General features: G+C 35.0%; 1 protein-coding gene across 1 annotated transcript in view; it reads left to right on the top strand.

Moving 5' to 3' along the window:
• UBR3 (ubiquitin protein ligase E3 component n-recognin 3) overlaps nucleotides 1-24,321 on the top strand; it is a 241,053-nt gene that overhangs the window by 41,299 nt on the left and 175,433 nt on the right. Inside the window, 3 exon segments of the mRNA XM_082689242.1 lie at nucleotides 10,348-10,414; nucleotides 17,119-17,249; nucleotides 18,602-18,830. Of these exon segments, the coding sequence (XP_082545368.1) occupies nucleotides 10,348-10,414; nucleotides 17,119-17,249; nucleotides 18,602-18,830 (427 nt within the window).

The raw sequence follows: 24,321 nt of genomic DNA, 5'->3' as shown, positions 1-24,321 counted from the left end.
ATATAAGTGGGTACATGAGCACATTTTTGTTTAAAGCCAGCCGACAGGAAAGGGGCCTGTATGTATCATCAGTAGTAACTGTAGAAGATTATTTCATAATAAAATGGTTTAGTGATGTTACAGGACATTTTTAAAGATAATCTAAACATCTAGATATGATCTAGAACAATAAAAGTCTATAGTTAATGTTTGTTTATATGATACATTAGAACCTTCATACTGTTTTAGCGTACATGGCATTATGGATCTAATAAGAATTCTACTTTATTTTCATGAATTGAATCTGATTTCTCGGCATATAGAAAGCTGATATTCAACATAGATACTTTCTTCTCTGTCTAGGAAAGAACTAACAGTCATTTTTGTCTTGGCCTGAACTCTGAATTACCTTTTAAGTTGCCATGAATTTTATGGTAGGGTGCCAGAAGGAAATCCTTTTTTTTTAAAGAAAATGGTATTTATTTATTTATTTAGAGCGTGAGCTGGGGGGAGGGGACAGAGGGAGTGGGAGAGAGAAGCTCAAGCTCAAGCAGACTTCATGCTGAGTGCAGAGCCTGATGTGGGTTTGATCTCATGACCTTGAGGTCATGACCTGAGCCAAAGCTAAGAGTCGGACACTCAACTGACTGAACCACTCAAGCATTCCTAGCTGGAAATCCTTTTGTGTTTGTTGGAGAGAGAAGTAATTTCTGGGTGGATATCAGAGGATTTGAAATATGGCTTTTCTTTCTTTATTACCATTGCTTCTAATCTGTCCTTATATCTTTTCTTCTGTCTGTTCATTCCTCTGGGATTCTTTGTTTCAGCAACTTTTGTGTATAATGTTTTATATAATAATTTGTTCCTTAAATTATGATTATGCCTCAGTGTGACTATCATCTTAAAAACTGGGTGGTGACAAATTCAAATATTCATTTCATCTATCCTCAAAATACATCATTTTTTGAGAGCAGCAGAGAATTATTGTTAGAACATGTGATATATATTTAACTTATATATTTAGAAGTAGTTTAGACTCTGATTTTTAAATCCTATTTTATAATTAAAATTTTTATTTATTTAAAAGTACTTTTTATAGTTTATATATTTATTATATTTTCTAGTTGGGATAAAAATGGGGTCATTTTGGCATTTGAAAACTTGAGAATTTGAAGTAGAGTTGTTTAGCTGGAAGTGGATTGAAGAGATATCTATTTTATTTTTTTAAGATTTTACTTATTTGAGAGAGACAAAGAGAGCAAGAGAGAGTGAGAGAGAGACAGAGATCATGAATTGGGAGGGGGCGGAGGAAAAGGGAGAAATAGGCTACTCACTGAGCTGGGGGCTCAACATATGGCTCGCATGGGGCTTGCTCCCAGGGCACCTGAGCTGAAGGCAGATGCCTAACTGACTGAACCACCCAAGTACCCCTACTTTAGTTTTTCTTTAAGAGAAGCTTGAGCTTTAAAGTTGGACAGACCTCAGTTTGAATTTTGTCTCATAATTATATCACTTTGTTTTTTGCCAGTCATTTAACTTCTGAATATCCATTTTCTCTTGGAAAAGTGATGAGAATTCTGTTAGGATTAAATTCGATAACATAAAGTACCACAGATAAGACACAGATTAGACTCTAGATAAATGTTTTTGTCCTAGTACTTTTATGTGAGGAGTGATTCAAGTATTAGAATTTTTAGCTATTGTGGGTCATATTATACACATCTCTACTCATCTTTACAGAGGAAATAATTTACTAAAGAAGTTTTAAAACAATGAAGTTGATTAAAAAAAAAAAGATTTTATTTATTTATTTGACAGAGATCACAAGTAGGCAGAGAGGCAGGCAGAGAGAGGAGGAAGCAGGCTCCCTGCTGAGCAAAGAGCTTGATGTGGGGCTCATTCTCCATCCCAGGACCCTGGATCATGACCTGAGCCAAAGGCAGAGACTTTAACCCACTGAATCACTAGGCGCCCCAGTGAAGGTCATTTTTAAAAATTTAATTGAAATATTACCTAAGTAATGCACAAACAGATTGTAGTTGTTTTGCCAAACAGTTCAGATTAAATAAAAGTCCCCTCTCTACCCTTCCTAATACCAGCTCCTCTTTGGGTAACTACAGTTAATAGTTTGGATGTCTTTGACAGATCCTCTTCTATGGAATTTAATAACTGTGTGTTTATAGAAATGCATTGTGTGTGTGTGTGTGTGTTTGAAAAAATAAAAAATATTATGCCGGTTTGTGTCCTTTCATTTACTCCATAATGTACTGTGCATATTCATCTTTGTCAGTACTCTTTTCTTTTCATTTGCTATGTAGTATTCTGAAATATGAATTAAACTACAGCTTATCCAATTATGTCCTTAATTTGCAGTTTTTTATGACAAGATACAGTGCTTACATTTCTTTTCTTGCAGGTGTGCGAATAGTTCTCTAAGATGTGGAACTGCTAGGTCACAAAGTATGCACATCTTATATTTTAATAGATTGATTTCTTTCTGATTATAAAATCACACACATATTTAAAATGAAAAGTATGGAAAATTATAAAAATAAGACCATTACCTATGGCCAGTCCTAAAGGGTTTTTAGTGATAAAGGGAGGAAATTTTCTATTTTAAGATTGTGATCATGTTTTTTTTTTTTTTTTTTAAAGATTTTTATTTATTTGGAATGCCTAGGTGGCTTAGTTGATTAAGCGGCTGCCTTCAGCTCAGGTCATGATCCCAGCATCCTGGGATCGAATCCCACATCAGGCTCCTTGCTCCACAGGGAGCCTGTTTCTCCCTCTGCCTTTGCCTGCCACTCTGCCTGCCTGTATTCTCTCTATCTCTCTGACAAATAAATAAATAAAACCTTTAAAAAAAGAATTTTTATTTAAAAATTATTTAAAAATTCTTAAAAAAAAAAGATATTTATTTATTTATTTGTCAGAGCACACATGTAAGGGAACGGCAGGCAGAGGAAGAAGCAGGCTCCCTGCTGAGCAAGGAGCCTGATGCGGGACTCGATATGATCATAATTTTTTATACAAACATATATTTATTAATGTTTTATTGATGTGTGTACCACAAGGTCTTTGCCTTTTTTTTTTTTTTTTTAAAGATTTTACTTGCTTATTTGAGATAGCACTTGCACTGGCACAAGCCAGGGGTGGTGGGCAGAGGGAAAGAGGGCAAGGGAGAGGCAGGCTCTCTGCTGAGCAGGGACCCTGACTGTGGGGTCAATCCCAGGACCCTGGGATCATGACCTGAGCCAAAGGCAGATGCCTAATGGACCGAACCATCCAGGTGCCCTTGCTTTTTGGTTCTGAACACATTTTCAAATCTTGAGTTAGTAATAGAAGAATAATATAATACAACAAAAACAAAAATTAGAATCAGGAGGAAGCAATTTGAAAGTTATAAAAATTACTAATGCTAGAGCGAAAAGACACCTTAAAGTTCATTTTGCCTAACTTATACATGAAGAAGCTGAATTCCATGGAAATAACAGGTTCACTCAAGCTAGTGAATTTCATTTACTAGTTTTTGGTAGAGTTGGAAGTGGACACTAGGTCTCTTATCTAGTTGGTTTAGAGTTCTTTCTGTGAAGTGGATAAACGATTCTTTTATTACTATTGTAGTACAACACATTTGTCCTAAACTTTGTGACCTAAAATTACCCCTTTTTTTTTTCCCCTTACAATTTTATGACTCAGGAATTTGGGACCCACAGCTGGGCATTTCTCATTAGGGTTTCCTCATGAAGTTCTAGTTAGTTGCTGGCTGCCACTGCAGTCCTCTAAGTCTCAGCTGAAGTGGAGATTTAAGGTGGCTTACCGACAGGACTGGTTGTTGATTACAGTCTGCAAGGAGCTCAGCTGGCTTTTGACCAGAGTGCCTGCAGGTGGCTTCTCCAGAGTGGAGGTCTCAAGTTGTTACATATTTACTGGCTTCTCCCAGATTTGAGCTGCTGGAGAGCAGAAGCTGGACAGCCTTTTCTGAGCTGGCCTTGGAAGTTACATTGTGTCACTAACAGACTGCATTTTATTAGTTGGCATTTGGCAAGGTGGGTCCAGATTCAGTAGGAGGGGACATAGATCCCACCTCTAGAAGGAGGAGTGTCAAAGAATTTGTAAACACATTTCAAAACTTCTAAGATATGACTTTGCTGTTTTTTTTTCCTGAATTCACTTGCTATCCAAAATAATGACTAGTGATTATAGCTAACTAACATACCAACAATTGATTATAGATTTTTCCATCTACTCAGTGCTTTTTTTTGTTGTTGTTGTTGGGAAAACTGTCACCTGACAGTGAAATAATGTTGTAAGCAGAAATGGCTATTGTAGGATTTTAATTAAAAGTATAGAGTTTTCTTTAAGTGTGGTAGTTACTATTGAAGATCAAGAAAATGAAAGTTTACATTTAAGATTGTAAGATACATATATATTTTTTTTAAAGATTTTATTTATTTATTTGACAGAGAGAGATCACAAACAGGCAGAGAGGCAGGCAGAGAGAGAGGAGGAAGCAGGCTCCCTGCTGAGCAGAGAGCCCGATGCGGGGCTCGATCCCAGGATCCTGGGATCATGACCTGAGCCGAAGGCAGCGGCTTAACTCACTGAGCCACCCAGGTGCCCCGTAAGATACATATTTTTAAAGTTGATCTTTACCTTTGTGAACTCCTTTTAACTCTGTAAAGGAGAAAGCTAGTGCAGGAATAAGATAAAAAGAGTATGACAGAAGAGTACCCAGATACACATGTTCCTGAGCAAATAACCCATTTATGCCATTAAGCTATTAATGCCATTAATTTATGCCACTATGAATTAAAATTCATTAAGGCTTTTAAAGCTATATTGATTTTTTTTCTGCAACTATAGGCACAAATGTTATGTTTGCTTTTTAGTATTTATATTTGAAATTTAATGAAGACCTGGATATGGTTAAAGCTTAGAGTTTCTATACCCTTACCCTACAGGGCCATGGGATTATTGAGCAGATGTTTTTCATGATTTCATTCTTGTAATTTAACACTGATATAAAAAAACAGGATGAGAAGAGGGCAGTGACATCTTCATTATTACTGTAGAGAAATGATTGTAACAATTAAAAAAATGTAAGAATTTAGAATTGGAGAGACCCCAGAGGTAATCTGTTCTTACCCCTTTGTTTTAAAAATGAACAGATGTGAAACTATTAACAGCAGCAAGATTTCTATTTGTAAAGAGTTTTATTGAATGAGGGTACATATTGCAGTCTACTTAATTTTATTCATACAAGTTGTGTCAGAAATTTGTCTCTGCTCTCCCTAGAACATTATGTACTCAGCAGGGCTATTTATACACATGACATTCTTCATACTACTACTTCTTATTCTTTTTTTGTATAGCTCATATGAAATAGGAGTAGAAAATGTTGTTTGTGTTATATGGAACTGAAGAGAAAACAAGCACATTTGACTTTATAAAGTATTTTTAAATTTACATTTATATTAATTTTTTGTTTAGATTTATTTTAACCATCAGATAATTCAGTTCAAAAGAAGATTATCTGTAGTATTATATGTACATAGGTCTAATTAGAGTTTGTCAGAGAAAATAGGATCTTTTAAATCAAGATAATTTTTTAAGATTATATTCACTGTCGCCATTACCATAGCAATGTCTGTATGTGTGCAATGACCAGATCATTAATTTCTGTGACATTGATGTACTTAGCTATTAATACAGATGAAGGCATTTAAGACACTTTTCCCTCTGTGAAACTGTAAAATTATGAATGTCCATTGTGCAAAAATTAAAAAGTAGTAAAAAGCATAAAAAGAAAACATGGTAAATATTTTCAGCTGTACCATCCAGAGATAACCATGATTTATTAATTTTGTGTGTTTACTTCTAGTCTTTTTTTTTTCTTGCATACTTTTAGGTAATTGAGAAATACTTTAAGTTACTATGTAAATATGCTTTCAATACTCTTGCCTTTATTCAAGACAGAATCCATATGAGCAGTTAAAACTAATTTGTCAAAGTGTGGCAAAAGCAGATTATTGAAATTGAAAGACAGAGTTGCTTTTCATAAATTAATAGGTAAAAGAAAAAAATTAGTATTATTTAGTTTTATTTTGGGGTAGAAGGTTTAATTCTAATCATAAAAAATTACATTAATGGTTATGAGGTAGAGAATCATAGAAACTTTAGGCAGGAGCTTTGAAATGTCTAGTGAATTGCTTTTCCAGTGCAGGAATTGATTTTACAACATTCCTGACAGTTGGTAAGCCTTTTCATAAACACTTGGAATGATAGGGAGTTTACTTAGTTTCTGAGGCAACTTGTTCTTTTGTTTGATAGCTCTAATTATTATATATAAGGATGTTCTCAATACTTGCTAAATATTGTAATTTTCACACATTTCTTATTTTTTTCCTTTAGAAGTATTTTTATTTTTTTAAAGATTTATTTACTCACTTGAGAGAGCAGGCGAGCTGGAGTGCACAGGTGTGCCATTGGGAGCACAGCAGGAAAGGGCAGAGGAGAGGGAAAAGCAGACTCCCTGCTGGGCAGGGAGCCCTATGCAGGGCTGATCTCAGGACCCTGAGATTGTGACCTACGCCAAAGGCAGATGCTTAACTGACTGAGCCACCCAGTTGTCCCTGAAAAGTTTTTGTTTTTACTTCTATAAGACACCTCCTTAAATATTTAGCTTTAGTGATTTAATATTTTCTGCTGTACATGCCTTTTTCATCTATTCATTCCCCTTTCAGTGTATGATTTGATTCCATACACAGGCATGGGCTCTCTTTCGATAAGCATACTGTTGGTTAAGGTCCATTTTTTTTTCTTTTTTTTTAGGCCTTTTAGCATTTATGCTAGATGTTGGCAGGAACCCAGTGGTCAAAAATGAAATGCCTAGGTTTTGACCCTCCTATCCCTCCAACACTGAACAGTTGACAAGCTAGAGGTCCCTCTCTGCTTTATACTTGTAAAGTTGATTTAAAGTAAACAGTCTCAGATTATAGTGGCTTACTTAAGTCTATGTTTCATTTTATTGTTCTAATCTTCAAGATCTTTGGATTTTATTTTTATAACCTGATATGTTATATATTCCTTTTAGCCTTGTATATTCTGTATTAACAGCCTTTGAGTATTATTTTAACCATCTGTGAATTTACCAACTTCTTTTTATGGAGGTCATATATTTTTCATCTGCTCAGTAAATTCATAAAATAAGAAAGGTTAATTTGGTTGTAAATTTTACAGGCTAGGAATTTGAATGGGTTTTGGGGATCTTATCTCATTTTGGACGTTATACATATTTTTGTGCCTGAAACACATGTGGTAAGGTGTCATTTCCCTGCCCAGGTATTATTTAAGAGTTCAAAGTGTTTTTCTGGGCTGCACAAATGCTCTCTGGATAGAGGTTGTACTTGATTTATTTCCTTCCTTGTCCATTGAACTGATTTTCCCCCAGGGTTCTTTCTCTGCTGCTTCTTCATGGATAAATAGGGAAGAACTAAAACGTACTATCATGGATTTGGGGTTGGGTGTGGCACTGTGGTTATGATAACTGTATTTTCATCTTCCTTAATCCTGAAATTCCCACCTCTGGGAATTCTTCCAGTTGTTAGAAGTATTGTTTTTCTCAAGACAAAATGTGGGACTTGTAATAGATAGCATAGTAATCAGTTATCTTGAGCAGATCGTCACAGGATTGGAAATTAGAACCATATTTAAAATTTATTTATTAACTTAAAACTATAATCCATATTCATTGTTGAATAAATAGAAAATAAATGTTAACAAAAATATAAAGTTATATATTACTCTATTATTTAGAGGTGGCTAATTGTAGACATCTGTAATCTAACAGATTTTATATATAGTATATTTTAATAGTTTAATGGTTTCATCCTATACATACTACTCTATAGCCTGCTTTTCTCACTAATGACAGTTTTGAACTTCATAAGGAATTTATTTTAACAGGTTTTATATGTGTATGTTATCAGTACTTAAATGTTTTATACTCTTTATGCTATTCTATATAGCATGCCTTTTTAATTTTTAATAATGGTTTTTGAAGAAATATCTGGTCACAATGAAAATAGATCTCTAGCATTGTTTTCCTTAGAGTACAGGTATGCTCTGATTTATTTACCTAATCACCTGCTGTTGGAAGCCAAAGTTTCTTTTATTTTGCGTTACAGGTAACATTATGATAAATAGTTATTCATCTAGTCCTTATTCACTTATCTGTTTCTTTAGGATAAATTCCTATAACTAAAACTTCCGTTGCAATGATAAATATATCTAGCGGCTTTTGACATGTGTATTGACAAATGGCCATTCAGAAAAATTGCAAGAGTGTGCATTTTTCCCTCCCTTCCTTGTATCTCCCTTCCTAGCTGTATTTGATAATGTACCATGATGTGAAACCAAACTTACTGGTCTGTTTCCAGATCTCATCGTTGTGGTTTTGTTCATGCTATCTTTTCTTGGAATGGCTTTCCTCTCCTTTGCTTGGTTAATTTTACTTGTTTTTTAGACTGTAAGGTTGGGAAATTTATAGAACTTTGTTATGCCATGACCATTGCTTGATCAAGGATGCTCTTTTTATAGGGAGTTTGTATTTGAAATTATGAAGTAATCCTAGCCTGGGTTATAGATTTTTTCCCCCCTCAAATTTGTCTTTTCTCTGAGGATTGGGAGAACAGTTTTACAAATGGCTGATAGCTAGATCTCACACTTTAGAGCCCTCTGGACCCTGTGTCATGATTTTATATTCTTGTGTCTGCTTTTTGTCTCTTAAGCCTCCAAATTTCATTTTGGCAAGTTACTTCAAGAGAAAGTGAAGGTGGTAGAAGAGGAGGAGAGTGTAGTTTGACTGTCAGTACTGCTGCCAGGTGGTAGGTGGTCAGAGAGGACTGGCAGAGGTCGGGATTCACAGGGAGGGCATACGGAAGTGCTGGGTAAATGCTAATTGACAGAGCTAAATGGTGTCTTTGGAAAATCGAAGCCCTGAGGATGGATGCTAGGTTTGCCAGAAACCTGAAGTTAAGGCTGTGGTGTGTAGGCCAAGAAAGCCATACTAGTTGATAAAACAGTAGCATGAAGCCAAGACTGACTACTTTTCTGCTTTGGAGATTTGGTGGGCTGTAATTGAGAAAGTACCTGGGAATTTGTACCACAGTTCGAACTGCCACCACCAGCACACCATTGTTAGTACAGCAGACTACCACATGTCTTTATAAGATCATTTGGCTCATATATGTTGGAAAATAGGAAAAAGATGTCAGTATTACATGGAGGTTTGGGATTCCTATGCAGTCTTTCCTAGTTCAGGAAAACTAGGATAATGCATTGTAGAATCCTATCCTTCAGCTGGAGGGGAAAAAACGTGAATTCTGCTGCAAGGGCAGCAGGAACCTTTTCAGCAACATTTAAAGAAATTTAGAAATGAGCACTTGCATCCAGGGCTCTCTCCCCAGGAGGCACACTTCTAGCTTCACATTGGTTGCAGGAGGAGTAGGCTGTTGCTTCCTCTGCTCCTTTTCCCTCTGTGCTCTCTTAGCTGGCTAGGTTCCCATTCTGTTGTTGTGATGCTGTGCTAACATCCCCTGAGACAGCCTCAAACCACGGTAAGATGTTGGTGTGGGAATCCAAATGATATCCCCAGAGACTGATTATTGCTTTTGTTACTTCTCTGGTTACAAACTTGAATAGATTGTGAGTGGTCTGCTCCTCATCTTTTTTTCTCCATAGGCTTTCTTATTTTTCATTTGAGTTTTTTTTAGGAATGAATATATTACATATAAGCAGAAATGCCTGTATTTCCTTCTTGGATTTTTTTTCCTAAGTAACTTAAAAAAAGTTTTTTTTAAACTGTCAATTTAGCTTTTAATGTCCTATATTTATTTTTCAGAATTTGATTTTTTGAACTCATTTTTTCTCTCAGATCCTCCAAAACCTTTTCTCTATTCATTGTTTTAGCCCTCTTCCCTTGCTCTCCTTTCTTCCTGTGCTAATCTGCTTTCCTCCTCCTCTTTATATTCTTTGTGCATTTGATGTTACATTTATAAGGTTAGGAAAGTTTTTTTAATAGGAAATTTTTTATTTTGACATTTTCGGGTCTTACAAGTCTTTCATTAAAAGCGCAGATTAAATTTAAGAGTTCTTGTATTTTAATACTAAGGATTTTCATTATATATTCTAATATTAAAATAAATTTATTATGGTATATACATAAAAGTGAAATGTGTTGATTAATACTATGTAAGCATGCCTGTGTTACATATTTAACATAATTTGTAAGCATATTTCTACTTTATGTGAAATGTATACTTCATGAATAGGACTGTGTATGATACTAATTTTGTTTTCCTCCAGGAGGATCAGGATGGGAGTCAAGGTCTGGGCAAGAGAAAGAGGGTCAAACTAAGCAGTAGCACCAAAGGTATTTATATTTAATTTTTTCCTTGTGTAAAAAGCTAAAAATGAAAAACAAGAAACAGATTTTTTACTATAGACACAAACTGATAGTTAACAGAGGGGAGGTAGGTGGGAGGATGGGTTAAACAGGTGATGGGGGAGTAAGGAGTGCACTTGTTGTGATGAGTCCCAGGTGGTTTATGGAGTGTTAAATCACTGTGTTGTATACCTGAAACTAATGTGACACTGTATGTTAATTAACGAATTTAAATGAAAACTTAAAAAAAAAGCTAAAAATGTTTAATCATTAAGAACACTTAGTGGGCTAGCCATTTTGAAGGGAGAGTTATGTTCTTACATTTGTCTAATGATGGAGAAAGTATTGTTAGGGGGGTGATTGTGGGGGACCTCAAAAGCAAATGAAACGCTTACTATTTGAATTTTGTTTATTTATTTGTTTCATAAGATGTGCATTATAATATTTGAGCCATTAAAAAAGTGAATCTTTTCCCTGATTCCTTGATTTGGATCCAGTGTTTTTGGTATAAAGTTTAGATTGAGTTACATCTTTTTATAATCTGGGGTATGTATTTTCTACAGTGAAAAAACATAAGTATGGGAGAGATGGTGAGAGAGGGAGGTGGGAGGCGGGAGAGAATAAAAATGAGTGGCACTTTTTTAACGGTTCAGGTAGGGCTCAATATGTTTGCTCAAAGGAGGAAGTAGGTATGTCTGTAGTAAGGGACTAGATTAGTGATAATAATGAGTAATATTTATTGATCTTTTTTGTACATGCTAGACATAGTGCCAGGTATTTCACATAAGTTGGTTCATTTGATTCTTAAAGTCACCATACAAAACAGTAATTATTATTGTTATTATTGTTATTGCTGTTATTACTATTTTATGAATGAGGAAATGGAGGCATATTAGAGATCACAACTAATGAGAAATAGATCCTTAATTCAAATACCAGAACCTAAGCTGTTAATCACTGTTTTCTTGACCCTTACTAAAAAATTTTCTAGAGTACTTGTTACTCGTTGACAGCCTGTGCTCTGGATTTTTGCCATGGATTTCCAAATCTTAACATGGTCTATATCCTGGGATAGTATGGTCTGTCTGTTAGAGAGTCTCCAGAGGTTGAATTATTATTTTGATGAAAAGAAGATAATTATTAATTCTGGTGCTGAGTGTATCTCGTGGAATATTTACAACTGCTTAGAAAGGTGGAGCAAGCAGGCAGTTTTAGTTGAGGCTCATTTTGCAAGTCTGTTCAGAGTTAGTTATGCTGCTGCATTTAATTTGGGGCTCCTAGTGTTGGGGACAGCTCAAGATCCTTCTAGCCAGACTAAGAAGACAGTAAACAGATTAACAGGAGAAAATAAAATTTAATGGTGTATGTATGTTCCACACAGATGTGGAAATTCCCAAAACAGGCAAAATAAAGTATATAGGTGATTCTGAACTAGGGAGAAATGGGTAAGGGTCTGGAACTGCAAAGGGAAGACATGCAAATCACAGGAAGATGGGAAAGAGTAAATATTTGATAAATAAATATTTGCTGGGCCTCTTAGAAACAATGGGACACAGGTCTTGCTAGGTTCCTCCCTGTCTACCTTACTTAGTTTATATCATAATGTAGTTATCTATGGTGATAGCTCTCTTTCTGGAGCAGGTCCTCTATCCAAATTCTTTTTAGGTTGTTGATGGGGAAGGCAAAGAGGTTTTCCTGAATTTGCTGGATTTTGATTGCTTTTGTTTGATATAGTTGACACACAAAGTTACATTAGTTTCAAGTATACAACTTAGTGATTTGACAAGTTTCTACGTTATGGTATGTTCACAAGTGTAGGTAGCTACCATCTGTCCTGTAACATCACTATGGCAGGATCACTAACTGTATTCCTTATGGTCTGCTTTTTATTCCTGTGACTTACTGATTCCATAATTGCAGGCTGGTATCCCTCTCTCCTTCACCCTTTTTTGGTTATCTCTCCACCTGTTCTGTTCTGGCAACCATCAGTTTGTTCTGTGTATTGATAGGTCTTCTGATTCTGCTCTGCATGTGTGTGTGTATGTGTGTATACACACATGTATTTACATATATATATATATATATATATATATATATATATTTATTTATTTATTTTAGATTTCGCCTATGAGTGGAATCATATGGTATTTGTCTTTCTTAGTTTGACTTATTTCACTTAGCATCATATCCTCTAGGTCCATCATGTTGTCTCATGACAATCCCATCCTTCATTATGGGTGCCTAATGTTCCATTGTGTATATATACCACATTTTCCTTATCCATTTGTCTGTTGATGGAAACTTCCATATCTTGGCCATTGTAAACAATGCTGCAGTAAACATAGGGGTGCCTATATCTTTTCAAATTAGTGTTTTGGTTTTCTTTGGTTAAATACCCAGTAGTGGAATTACTGGATTACATGGTATTTCTGTGTTTATTTTTTTGAGAAACCTCCTCATCTTCATACCAAAGGAGTCCATCTTGGGGTGGCCTGCCCTTGGCTCCACCCTAGCAAAGGGCATGAAATTTGATCTGTGGTCCAGGATGCACATGTGTACACATGTTCCCCTTCTTCCTTTCCTAGCAGGGAAATTTTGATGCCTGAAGGAAATGAGAACTCATATGGTGACCTGGCCTTTGACTTACCAGAGTTGTCTGTGTGTTTACCTGAGTCCTTGACATACATCTGAGTTGAAGTGGACTCTTAGATACATACTTGAGTTTCAGTTTTAGAGATGTCTTAAAAAAATACTTGATATGGTGTGAGAGGTCATTGTTTTCCTACAGTCTGGTCAAATGTTGGGTGAAGATACTTTCTATGGAGACTTAAAATTGAAGCTTATTTTATTCCTGATTTTTTTTCATATTTGAGATTAGATTCTCTTCTTTCCTCCACTGGTGAGAAGTGCTACAGAGATTTAAGACTTGATCAGTTACCAATTTTTCTTTAAGTATGTGCATGGAAGAAATGGCTTTTTGAATTAGTAGAACCTCTGTTTTCAAAAAGTGGTAGTTGTTTTTGAAGATAACAGAAGTCCAAGAATTGGTTTAGTTTTTGTAAGAATTTGGTTCAGTGGTTTGAAAGTGAGCTGAAAATAAAAGATAATAATAGGCAAGAGGTTGAGGCACTGTGCCACATTCACTGTCTCGTCTCTAAACCTAAATGTTAAGGATGAAGAAACGGAGGCCTATAGGGCTTCAGCTAACATGGCTGAGATTATTGAGCTCCTGAGTTATGGATTCTGGACTCAGCTGTCTAATGAAAATCTTTATGTTACTCATGCATTTGTACCACATACTGATTGCTCAAAAATCTCTTTTTACAGTTTGGCTTAAGGTAGTTTAGGCATTCTAAAAATCATGACAATTTAAATCCAGATTTTAAAGGCAAATATGTTGTTATACATAACTAATGGAAGCATTCTAACCACATCTCCATAGCATAACACAAAGCACATCACTCATGTTTTAAATATCTTGGGGAAAATGACATCACTTATTTTAAGAACAATAACAGTGAAGATATTGTGTTTTTTTTTCTTTGGCAATGAAAAAATGGAATCATACATAATTGCAGTTATTTTGATTTTAGTAGGAGCTGTAGCTTCTCTGGTTCATTTGGATTATTTATTTTAAAAAATGAATACCTTTTTCTATATGTATATATACACACACATATATATAACATATATATACACACACACAAATATATATAATATATATATAATAATTATGGTAGCTCCAGGCTTTCATTTGGCAAGTGCAGACTTGCAGAGTCATAACTGAGTTCTAAGGTTAATACTACAAGTTTTTTTAACTTTGTAAATATTTTTAGAAACACTTATCTTTGAGGATTTAATTAATTTATTTTTTTGGTAGTCTAAAATTTTCAATCATATTAGTGCTAAATGAATTGTAAGACTTAAACTGACATCAGTAATATGCTCTGGGTTATATTCAAAATTAGAATATAATTTTGTCCATCTGATTGACTTGGGCCCTAATTTTATTTTTTTGGCTTTGAATCTGTCAGTGTGTTTTTGAATATATTTTACCTCAGTTTTTGCAAGATTTATTTATTTCTATTTTTAAAATCATTGTTGTATCCTGGGAATGATCTAATTCAGGAGGAAGATATTTCTGTTTTATAAGTAGAAAATTCTGACATTTAGAAAATAAAGAATAAATAGTTTCCACTGAGATGTATAGTATAATTATATATAAAATTTTTTTTAATTTTTGAAGATTTTTATTTGTTTATTTGACAGACAGGGATCACAAGTAGGCAGAGCAGCAGGCAGAGAGAGAGAGAGAGAAGCAGCCTACCTGCTGAGCAGAGAGCCTGATGTGGGGCTTGATCCCAGGATCCTGGGATCATGACCTGAGCCGAGGCTTTAACCCACTGAGCCACCCAGGCGCCCCTGTATTTATATTTTTATCGCTATTAAATATTATATCCTTAAATATAAATCCTTATATTTATATTATATTTATATATATTATATTATATATATCCTGTATTTATATTTTTATTGCTATTAAATGTTAAATCCTTAAATATAAATCCTTATATTTATACCAAAGGCAAACTGAAAGGGAGTTAGGAAATTGGGATATAACTTTTGGCTCTCTGTAGTTAAATTTGTAGTATCTTCAGAATAATGGAGATTCTAAAAGTTATTCTAAAGATAATGGGTTATTAATTATTAACAGAAAAATTGGGTTAAAGTTGTGTCTAATAAGTATTGATTCAAGCCTGTTAAAATCAGAATGTTTTAGGGACACCTGGGTGGCTCAGTGGGTTAAAGCCTCTGCCTTCGGCTCAGGTCATGATCCCAGGGTCCTGGGATTGATCCCCGCATCAGGCTCTCTGCTCAGCAGGGAGCCTGCTCCCCCCCCGCCCCCGCCCTGCCTGCCTCTCTGCCTATTTGTGATCTCTGTCTGTCAAATAAAATCTTTTAAAAAAAATCAGAATGTTTTAAAGAAGAATCAAGAGAGATATGGCATGCTTATTGATGGCCTGCTTATTGTTACATTTTTTAAAAAAGATTTTATTTATTTTGGAGAGAGAGTGTGTGAGTGCAAGAAGGGGAAGGAGCAGAGGGAAAGGGACAAGCACACCCTGTGCTGAGCGTAGAGCCAAATGTAGGGCTAAATCTCAGGACCCTGACATGATAACCTGAGTCGAAATCAAGAGTTGGGTGCTTAACTGGCTGAGCCCCTCAGGTGCCCTTATTGTGACATTTTTAGACCCATGACCTGAGGAGATGTGGTGTGACCACATTACTCAGTAATAGGAGAACTGTGAGACTGAGGTAGGGTAGGGTTAATTGAAAAAATGCTTCAGGGTTACTCTACAAGACAACTTGAACTATAATTCAATTTAGGGCTATACATGGGTATTTTGTCGTATGTAATACTACTTTTTAGAATCCTTTGTTTAACTCTAGTCCTTGTGTAAGCATTATCACTGAACCAATCCATTCACAGTTGACACTTGTTGTATCCTCTAAAGTGTTCTTATAATGGACCTGATAATCCAGAGCAGTAGCCCAAGCTCAAGATCATTTCCTCCAACAAAGATGAAGTCAGAATTTTGTAGTTCTTTTTTAGAGATAGACACTAAGGTGAGAGAAGGAAATAGCCAAAGTATTAAAAATATTCAGTTCATTATGTACTTGTTGAGACCTTTCTGTTGATTCAGTGTGACAAGGTTGCAGAGATTAGTAGGAGACAGAGTAGTCCTCAAGGAGTAGCTTAGAAATTGGCTGTGTCGTAATTTTATCCCTTTTTGAATCCTTATATTTAAAAGGGGCATCCATTTTCTGTTTCCCTGTGCATAAAGAAGGGCATCTTGAGTCCAGAGAAAGTAAGAATGTATAGCATTCTTTATTATTTTCCTGGTATATTCTTACTAGGTAAGAAGTAAATGCTTCTGTATATACTAGAGTAAGCAATACATTAGTAATTACTTCCTGTAGCAAAATTAGTATTTCATTTCTAGATTTTTTTTTTTTTTGTCACAGAGAGAGAGAGAGAGAGAGCGAGCACACAGGCAGAGTGGCAGGCAGAGTCAGAGGGAGAGGCAGGCTCCCCGCGGGGCAAGGAGCCCGATGTGGGACTCGATCCCAGGACGCTGGGATCATGACCTGAGCCGAAGGCAGCTGCTTAACCAACTGAGCTACCCAGGCGTCCCATTAGTATTTCATTTCTGAAGAACAATTTTAAAGAAATAAATTATTAAATCCTATAACAATTTCCCCCCTTTTCTTTAAAAACTAAAAATGAAAAGATTCAATAACTTTGGGCTTTATGTCTTTAATATTTTGTTTTTAGTTTAAAATTATTATTACTATTAATATTAGTAAAATACCATAAATATTGTTCTTGTAGGATAATTATTTTGAATCTTAGAAATTTTAGATAAATTACTTATGTTAAGGGCAAGTAATTACTTATTTTTTAAGTAACTGCTTCCTATTTAAATATAAGGATTAAGTATTTTATTGTTTACCATGGAAATTGTAGAAACCTGGATTGATGATGTCAGTATTATTGAATTATTGAAAGGGTGTCCTTAATTTGTTGATACACTCAAGTGTTTGAAGTTAATGGTTATTAATTATAGTAAGGTTTAAATGAGATGAGCAGCTTAAGTCATTAGGTTCTAAGTTTTCTTTTTTTAATGTAGATCAATCTATAATGGATGTTTTGAAACATAAAAGTTTTCTAGAAGAACTATTGTTTTGGACTATAAAGTATGAATTCCCTCAGAAGATGGTAACTTTCTTACTCAACATGCTTCCAGATCAAGAGTATAAGGTATCTATGTTTTTTCCCTTCCTTTCTGAACTTTGCTCCTCTTTCTTTGCGTTTTCATCATGAAATTTTGAAATTGTTTTTAAGCTGTGCCTTATTTTATTGTAGCTTCAAGGACTGAGATAACACTAATAAAAAGCATTAGTTTCTTTTGTTGTTAAAGTAGGTTTTGCACAAAAAGCACAGGATCATAGATCTGAGGCAAAGCAGCTTTACAAAGCAGTATTCCTAAGAGTAGTCTGTCTGCATGGAACTTGGTCCAAAGAGAATGCTAGGGGACACACAAAAACATAATTGCACAAGTAAATATGTAGTCAATTAAATTGTGATAGGTTCTCCAAAGGAGAGTTACAAAGTGCTATGAGAATGTTTAAGGGGTCAGCTGAATTTAGATTGTGGGATTATAGGGGCATCTGGCTTGTTCAGTTGGTAGAGCTTGCTATTCTTGATCTTGGGGTGATGAGTTCAAGACCCATGTTAGGTGTAGAGATTACTTAAAAAAAAAAAAAAGTGGATTGTGAGGTTAGGTTTGAGAAAATCACAGGGTTAGTTGCTGCTGGCCATAACCATTAAAGACAGAACAGTAACTGACCTGTATACACATGTAGATAGGTGAAGACTGTAGTTCCAGAGGGTCTAGACTCTCACTTATGATCATCATGTGGTTATGGCAAAGTGACACAGCCTAGTGTATGAAAAGAAAATAAATTATGCTATCCTTCTTCTTCCTTTTGTTTTTGGCTGTAGTTCTCCTTATGGTTTATATAGTAAAGCCTCTTTAGGAGTTACACTTTAATGAATAATGGTATTGTTTTATGTCTTTATACCTGGTTAAGAAAAGAAGAAGTGGTGTGTATGATACATAGAGTATTTATTTACTCAGATAGCGGTCAGTTTTCCAGTCAAATAGGAGACGACATTTCTTTTGGAGTTTATCACATTGATTCTCTTGATTTTAATTATATTAAGTCCTCTGGTATGGTTTTAAGCTGAGACTTTAGATTTTGTTAAGGTAGATAGCGCAGAACAAAGGTATCTACTTCGACATTAGTGAATTGATATATTTGTAACCAAAGTGAAAATTGGTATTTTTAAATCATGATATTTATAATTGTTCTAAAACTTTAATAATTTAAAATGTCTATTAAAATTTTTTTAACCATCCAAGTATTTTGCTAATGTTTCAGACAAAAGAATGTGACTGCCATCATCATTGAAATCACTTTTAAAATTTCTGTGGGTGTCATCATAAGCTAATAATAGCTCTAAAATGTTAATATAATATATTGAAAAATGTATTATAAAACTCAAAGTTAAACTAATATGTTTTTTTCTTCCTATTTAAAAATTTACAGGTTGCTTTCACAAAAACGTTTGTTCAACATTATGCTTTCATTATGAAAACACTGAAGAAAAGTCACGAGTCGGACACAATGTCTAACAGAATTGTGCATATTAGTGTTCAGTTGTTCAGCAATGAAGAGTTAGCCAGACAGGTAACAGAAGAATGTCAGCTGCTGGATATTATGGTCACTGTGCTATTATACATGATGGAAAGTTGCCTTATTAAAAGTGAGCTACAAGGTAAACTCAGAATTATTTCACTAGTTTTATTATTGGTATACTTTGTGTAACTAGTCTTAAAAACCTCCTTACATGGTTAAAATAGCTTTAAAAATATTATGAAGTAATACATCTTTGTTAAAGAATTTTTTGAAAATTTTCATCAAAATTTAAAGACCAACATTATTATTTTTAAGGCAAACTTTAAAATTACCTTTAGCTTTGTTATTCACAAATAACTGTTAACAGTTTTGGATAGTTCTTTTCTGTCTTTTTGTATGATATGAGTATATTTACAGATTCAAATAATACTTTAAAAATATGCTGCTCTATTGTATGTGTTGAAAACATGTTTTTTAATGGTTGCAGGTATTAATGTCATATGACTTTACCATAATTTAACCATTTCTTTATTAGTCATGTTCCTATTTTTTAATTATAAATTTGTATTATCTGCCTTAGACATTTTTATATGCCTATAGTTTTAAATTTAAAAGTTGAAATAAATCTTTCCTTTTTTTTTCTTTTCCCTTAGAGAGGTCTTTAGTTTTTTTCTTTTGTGCCCACTAGATGATTGATACTCCTCAAACTACTATAATATTTCTAGGATCTCCTCCCATTCTCATTTCACTGTGGTCTTTCATCTTAACTTTACCTCCCTGTAATAATTTGTTTTATTTGAGTATTTGCTGTGTACGGGGCACTGTATTAATACCATTTATATGTTGTCTCAGTTGAGTTTCTGATCAGTTCTTTGAGATTGGTATTATTACTATCCGTATTATTCCCACTTTAAAGATGAGTAAATTGAGGCTTAGAGAAGTTAACGCATTTACCATAGTTTAGACAGCTAGTAAATGACAGAGCCAAGGTCTTCTTATCTCCTGATGTCTACCCTTAACCATGACACAAAGCAGGTCTACATTGATAGTACTGTGTCTTACAAGTTGGCACATGGTGCTAAACTTTAGCAACATACCTGAGATTAAAGCTAGGACCTTTCCATTGTCTTTGGAGGAGGGATCTTGTAGTTGAGTCTTGCTTTGTTTCACTGTTACCTCCTTTTGCATATCAGCTACTATTTTCTGTTTTCATGTCATCCATTCTCAGTTGACACCATAATCTGTATGGTCAGTGCGGTATGCAGTGCTTATATATGCTAATGATAGCTAGCTAAAATGATAGCTGTCAGCTTTTGAGCACTCACTATGTACTATGCTCTTTCCTCAGTACTCTGTATGATGTCATTTAACTGTGAAGTAGATACTGTTTTTTTCCATTTTATAGGTGAGGGAACTGTGGCTTAGGGAGTTGAAGTCAATGATCTATGGTCTTATAGCTGTAAATAGTAATGCTAGTTGTCTGAATTAAACCTGTACTCCTGCCCACTATGTAAGTCTGTCTTCCTGTTGTAGGTATAATGAAAGCATAATACATTATTTACATTAAGCAATATATCTCTTCACTTTTTTAAAGGAAAATTTAAAAGGTGCTTTGTATTATAGCTCTTCTGTTTTCACAAGATGACCCTTTCTTCTGAATATTCAGCTACATATATTACATGTATTGCTTGTCCTTTTTTGAAATGGTATCTATCATAATCCATTTGTGTCAATGATATTCTTATATATCGAATTATATATTTAGAGAAAGACTTTTCCCTAAAAGAGTATTTTTAATTTATAAACTAGAAAACTTTAATTTTAAAAATTGTTTTGAATTTTTAAAGATATTATTTGTTTGAGAGAGAAAGAGAGGTAGGCAGGACAGAGTGAGAGAGTGTCTTTAGTAGACTCCATACTGAGTATAAAGCCCAACGCCAGGCTCTATCTCATGACCTAGGCTGAAATCAAGAGTCAGATACTTAACTGATTGCACCACCCAGACCCCCCTAAACTAGAAAACTTTTAAAAGTTAGAAGTATCTGCTCTTTTGGAAAGCATCTGGAGTTCCTTTTTCTTGACTAAATGGTTTAGCTATGCTAATTAGTTACATATTGTTTGTACTTGATCTTTAAGGAAGAATGTTTGAGAAGATGTGTTTCATTCTTATATTTTTTCTGTAGCCAGATTTCTTGAGTTTGTTTGTTTCCTTCCTTTTTAGTCACTCAGTAACCGACTTCAGTCTAGTGTCCACTTCCACCATTTTGTTGCTCTCTCTGAAATTGTTTGTGACTCCACTGGTCACATGTTCTACTTTTCCCAGAATGGCTCCAAGTAATGCTATTGTTCTGACATAGTTATTCATACAATCTCCTTTACTCTCAAAAGTGTCCCATTTTATACAGGAAATTATGGGATCACCCTTTTCATGACATACATGATGGGGAAACCTGTGGCCACTCTTCGGACCTTATCTTTACTGATTTTCAGCAGCATTTCACACTATTGATTGTCTGTTCTTTCTGTGGCCCAAAGCTCTTTACTGCTTCTCCTATTGATGTTGGTGTTTTTTGCACTTTGTCCTGGTATTTTTAAACTTTTTTTAAAAAATATTTTTATTTATTTATCAGAGAGAGAGAGAGGGAATGAGAGCGAACACAGGCAGACAGAATGGCAGGCAGAGGCAGAGGGATAAGGAGGCTCCCTGCCGAGCAAGTAGCCCGATGTGGGACTCGATCCCAGGACGCTGGGATCATGACCTGAGCCGAAGGCAGCTGCTCAACCAACTGAGCCACCCAGGCGTATTTTTGCTCTTCTCACTTTTCCCATATTTTCTAAAATCATACTGCAAAGTCTTATTTTTGCCTTCTGTATATACTTGCCTTCTAATACAGTTAGTCTATTCTGAAAATTCTTACACAAATTGAATTTTCTGGAAGCTAAGTAGCTGGTGGTATCATTGCTAAGATCTTTAAGTATAAAATGTATTTCTTCCAGCAGTAAATTACATTATTTCTAAGCCAAAGTCTAAAATGGTTTTTAGCTCCCATGGTGTTTTGGTCCTCTTTTAAAAGTAGCGTTATGTTTCATGTTACATTTTTACTGGCTTTCTAAAAGCACCATAAACTTTCCTGTTTTTACATCAAGAGTATTAGAATAGGCTTTAAATATTTTGACCTACCTACAACTAGCTACAGATTCTACAGTAGGATCTCTATACTTTGTTTTTTTAATAAATCTATCTAGCTTTTGCAGAAATTTTCATTAGACAGTATTTGAAAATTTTGTCTATACTATTAGTAAACATAGAAGCTGATACAATGAGAATTCACATGGGCTCAGAAATAGCTAAAGATTAAACGGAAAAAACCTCTAGTAGTAAGCGATCACTACCTTACACTTTTACTTTGTTATATTTTCTTCTGTACCTTATTACTTTGTGATTCTAAATATAGCTATTCATATCCCTGAAATTTTATAATTTGTCTTATGAAACAATCTGTATAAAATGGAAACTTAAAACCATATGTTGCAGGAATGCCTGGGTGGCTCAGTTGGTTAAGCATCTGACTCTTGATTTCAGCTCAGGTTGTGATTTCAGGGTCATGAGATCGAGCCCCGTGGTGGGCTCTGCACTGGGTATGGAATCTGCTTAAGATTCTTTCTCTCTCCCTCTGCCCCTCTCCCCCATGCTCTTGCACACTCACTCTCTCACACACACACAAAAAAAAAACTAAAAAAAAAAAAAAAAAAAAAAAAAAACCAACCCAAACCCACTCCCAAACCCCCCAAAGCCATATGTTGCATAGCCATAGGAATGTCTTTAGATGTACTAATCCCAGATTGTTCTGTCCTGCATATTAAACTGTTTATTGAGCTGTATTCTTTGAATCTCTGCAAGTACCTCAAACACACAATGTCCACACCAAAAATTCCTTCTTATTGCTCCATCAAGCTTGCTTCTTTTCTATTATTGTGTGTGTGTGAGTGTGTATATATGTATGCGTATATGAGTACGCAAGTGTGTGTTTTGGTACCACTGTCAACCACCTATGCAGCTGCCCAACTTAAAAACCTGTGGGTCTTTTTTGACTGCTTCGTGCTCCTTGTAGATTTAATAAACATCATCAAGTCTGCATTTGAACCTTCTAAACATCTTTAAATAGCTGTTCTTTTCATCTTTACATCTTCATGCCACCGCCATAGTTTAAGCCATTGACATCTCTAGGCCTCATACCACTAGCCATCATCACCTTCCTTTGGTCACTTTCCACACTGCACTTCTGATCATGTCCCTGTCTCTCAACCCTATCCCCCAGTGGCTTGCCATCTTCTTCACATGAACTCCAAACTCCTGGAGCTGATTTTTAAGGCCCTCTGGCTTCATTTGTGCCATCTATCCTCTGCATTCTTTGTCCCAAAGATTGCATCCTTTTTTAATATTGCTTCCTCTACCTACAACACCATTTCCTCTCCTATCCCTGGTTTATTTGGCTGATCCTAATTCCTCCTTCATTCTTTAGATCTTAGTTTAGACATCACTTCCTAAGTTAGAGTCTTTTCCTGAATTGTAGACTAGCTGTATTTATTCTTATGACTTCTTGTACTTGGTTTATGATAGCCATATCACACTGTCTTATATTAATCTCAGTGGAGAGACTGTATAAGTTTTGACTTATTTACCATTTTATTCTCAGAACTTAAAAGAATACCTGGCCCTCAGTAAATGCTGAATAAATATTTGTTGATGAGTGAATCTCAGTTGGGGAAAAATAGAAGTCCTAGTCACTTTATTTTACTAAAAGTTCCAAGGTGTTTTTCATAAGAACAATAGTATTTACAGCAGTGCCAGGAAAGTAGTCATTTTGATTTATTTTATTCTGCTTATTCATCTTCTGGTTTCAATTAAATAGAACAGTGATTTTCAGTGTTTAAAAAATTTAAAATTCCATCATCACTGAGCACTGTCCCATTAATATCAACTGCCCACCAACTCATAGTGGCAGCAGTTGTTAGTCAGAGATGGCTTTCTAATCTCAGGTGTATGTGGTTTGTAGAAGCCCCACTTCTTCATTCAGTTACACTCTCTCTCCTATTGAGAGGCACTAAAAGAGTTCATACTTAACTTTGTGGGTCCTGTTCTTACATGCTATTAAATTTAAGAGTTAGGTAAAATAATTTCATGGACTGAAACCTAAATTTAATGTATGGAAAATTAGAAGTACAATAGAAGCCTCTTCACTGATGAGTTTATTTTTATTTTAAAAAATATTTTAAATTTTTAAAAAAGATACTGTTTGTTTGTGAGAGAGTGAGCTCTTGTGGTCAAGAGAGAGACAGAGAGAGAGAGCCCACACCAGTGGGGGGAGAGGCGAAAGGAGAGGGAAAAGCCGACTCCCCACTGAGCGTGGGCTCCATCCCAGGGCAAGACCCTGAGATCAGGGCCTGAGACGAAGGCCAATGCTTAACCCACTGAGCCACCCAGTGCGCCCCCACTGATGAGTTTCACAAGTAGATGGTTAGTTGAAAAAGTTGGTTAAAGTAAGTTATCATTAAAAAATGATACATGTATTAAACAATGCATTTTAACTTAAAATACAGAGATGCTTGTTCATTCTCTAATCTGTTAA

The sequence above is a fragment of the Mustela nivalis genome (genome assembly GCF_964662115.1).
Source record: "Mustela nivalis genome assembly, chromosome: 11".
NCBI classification, from domain to species: Eukaryota; Metazoa; Chordata; class Mammalia; order Carnivora; family Mustelidae; genus Mustela; species Mustela nivalis.
This window is presented reverse-complemented; position numbering and strand designations above follow the sequence as displayed.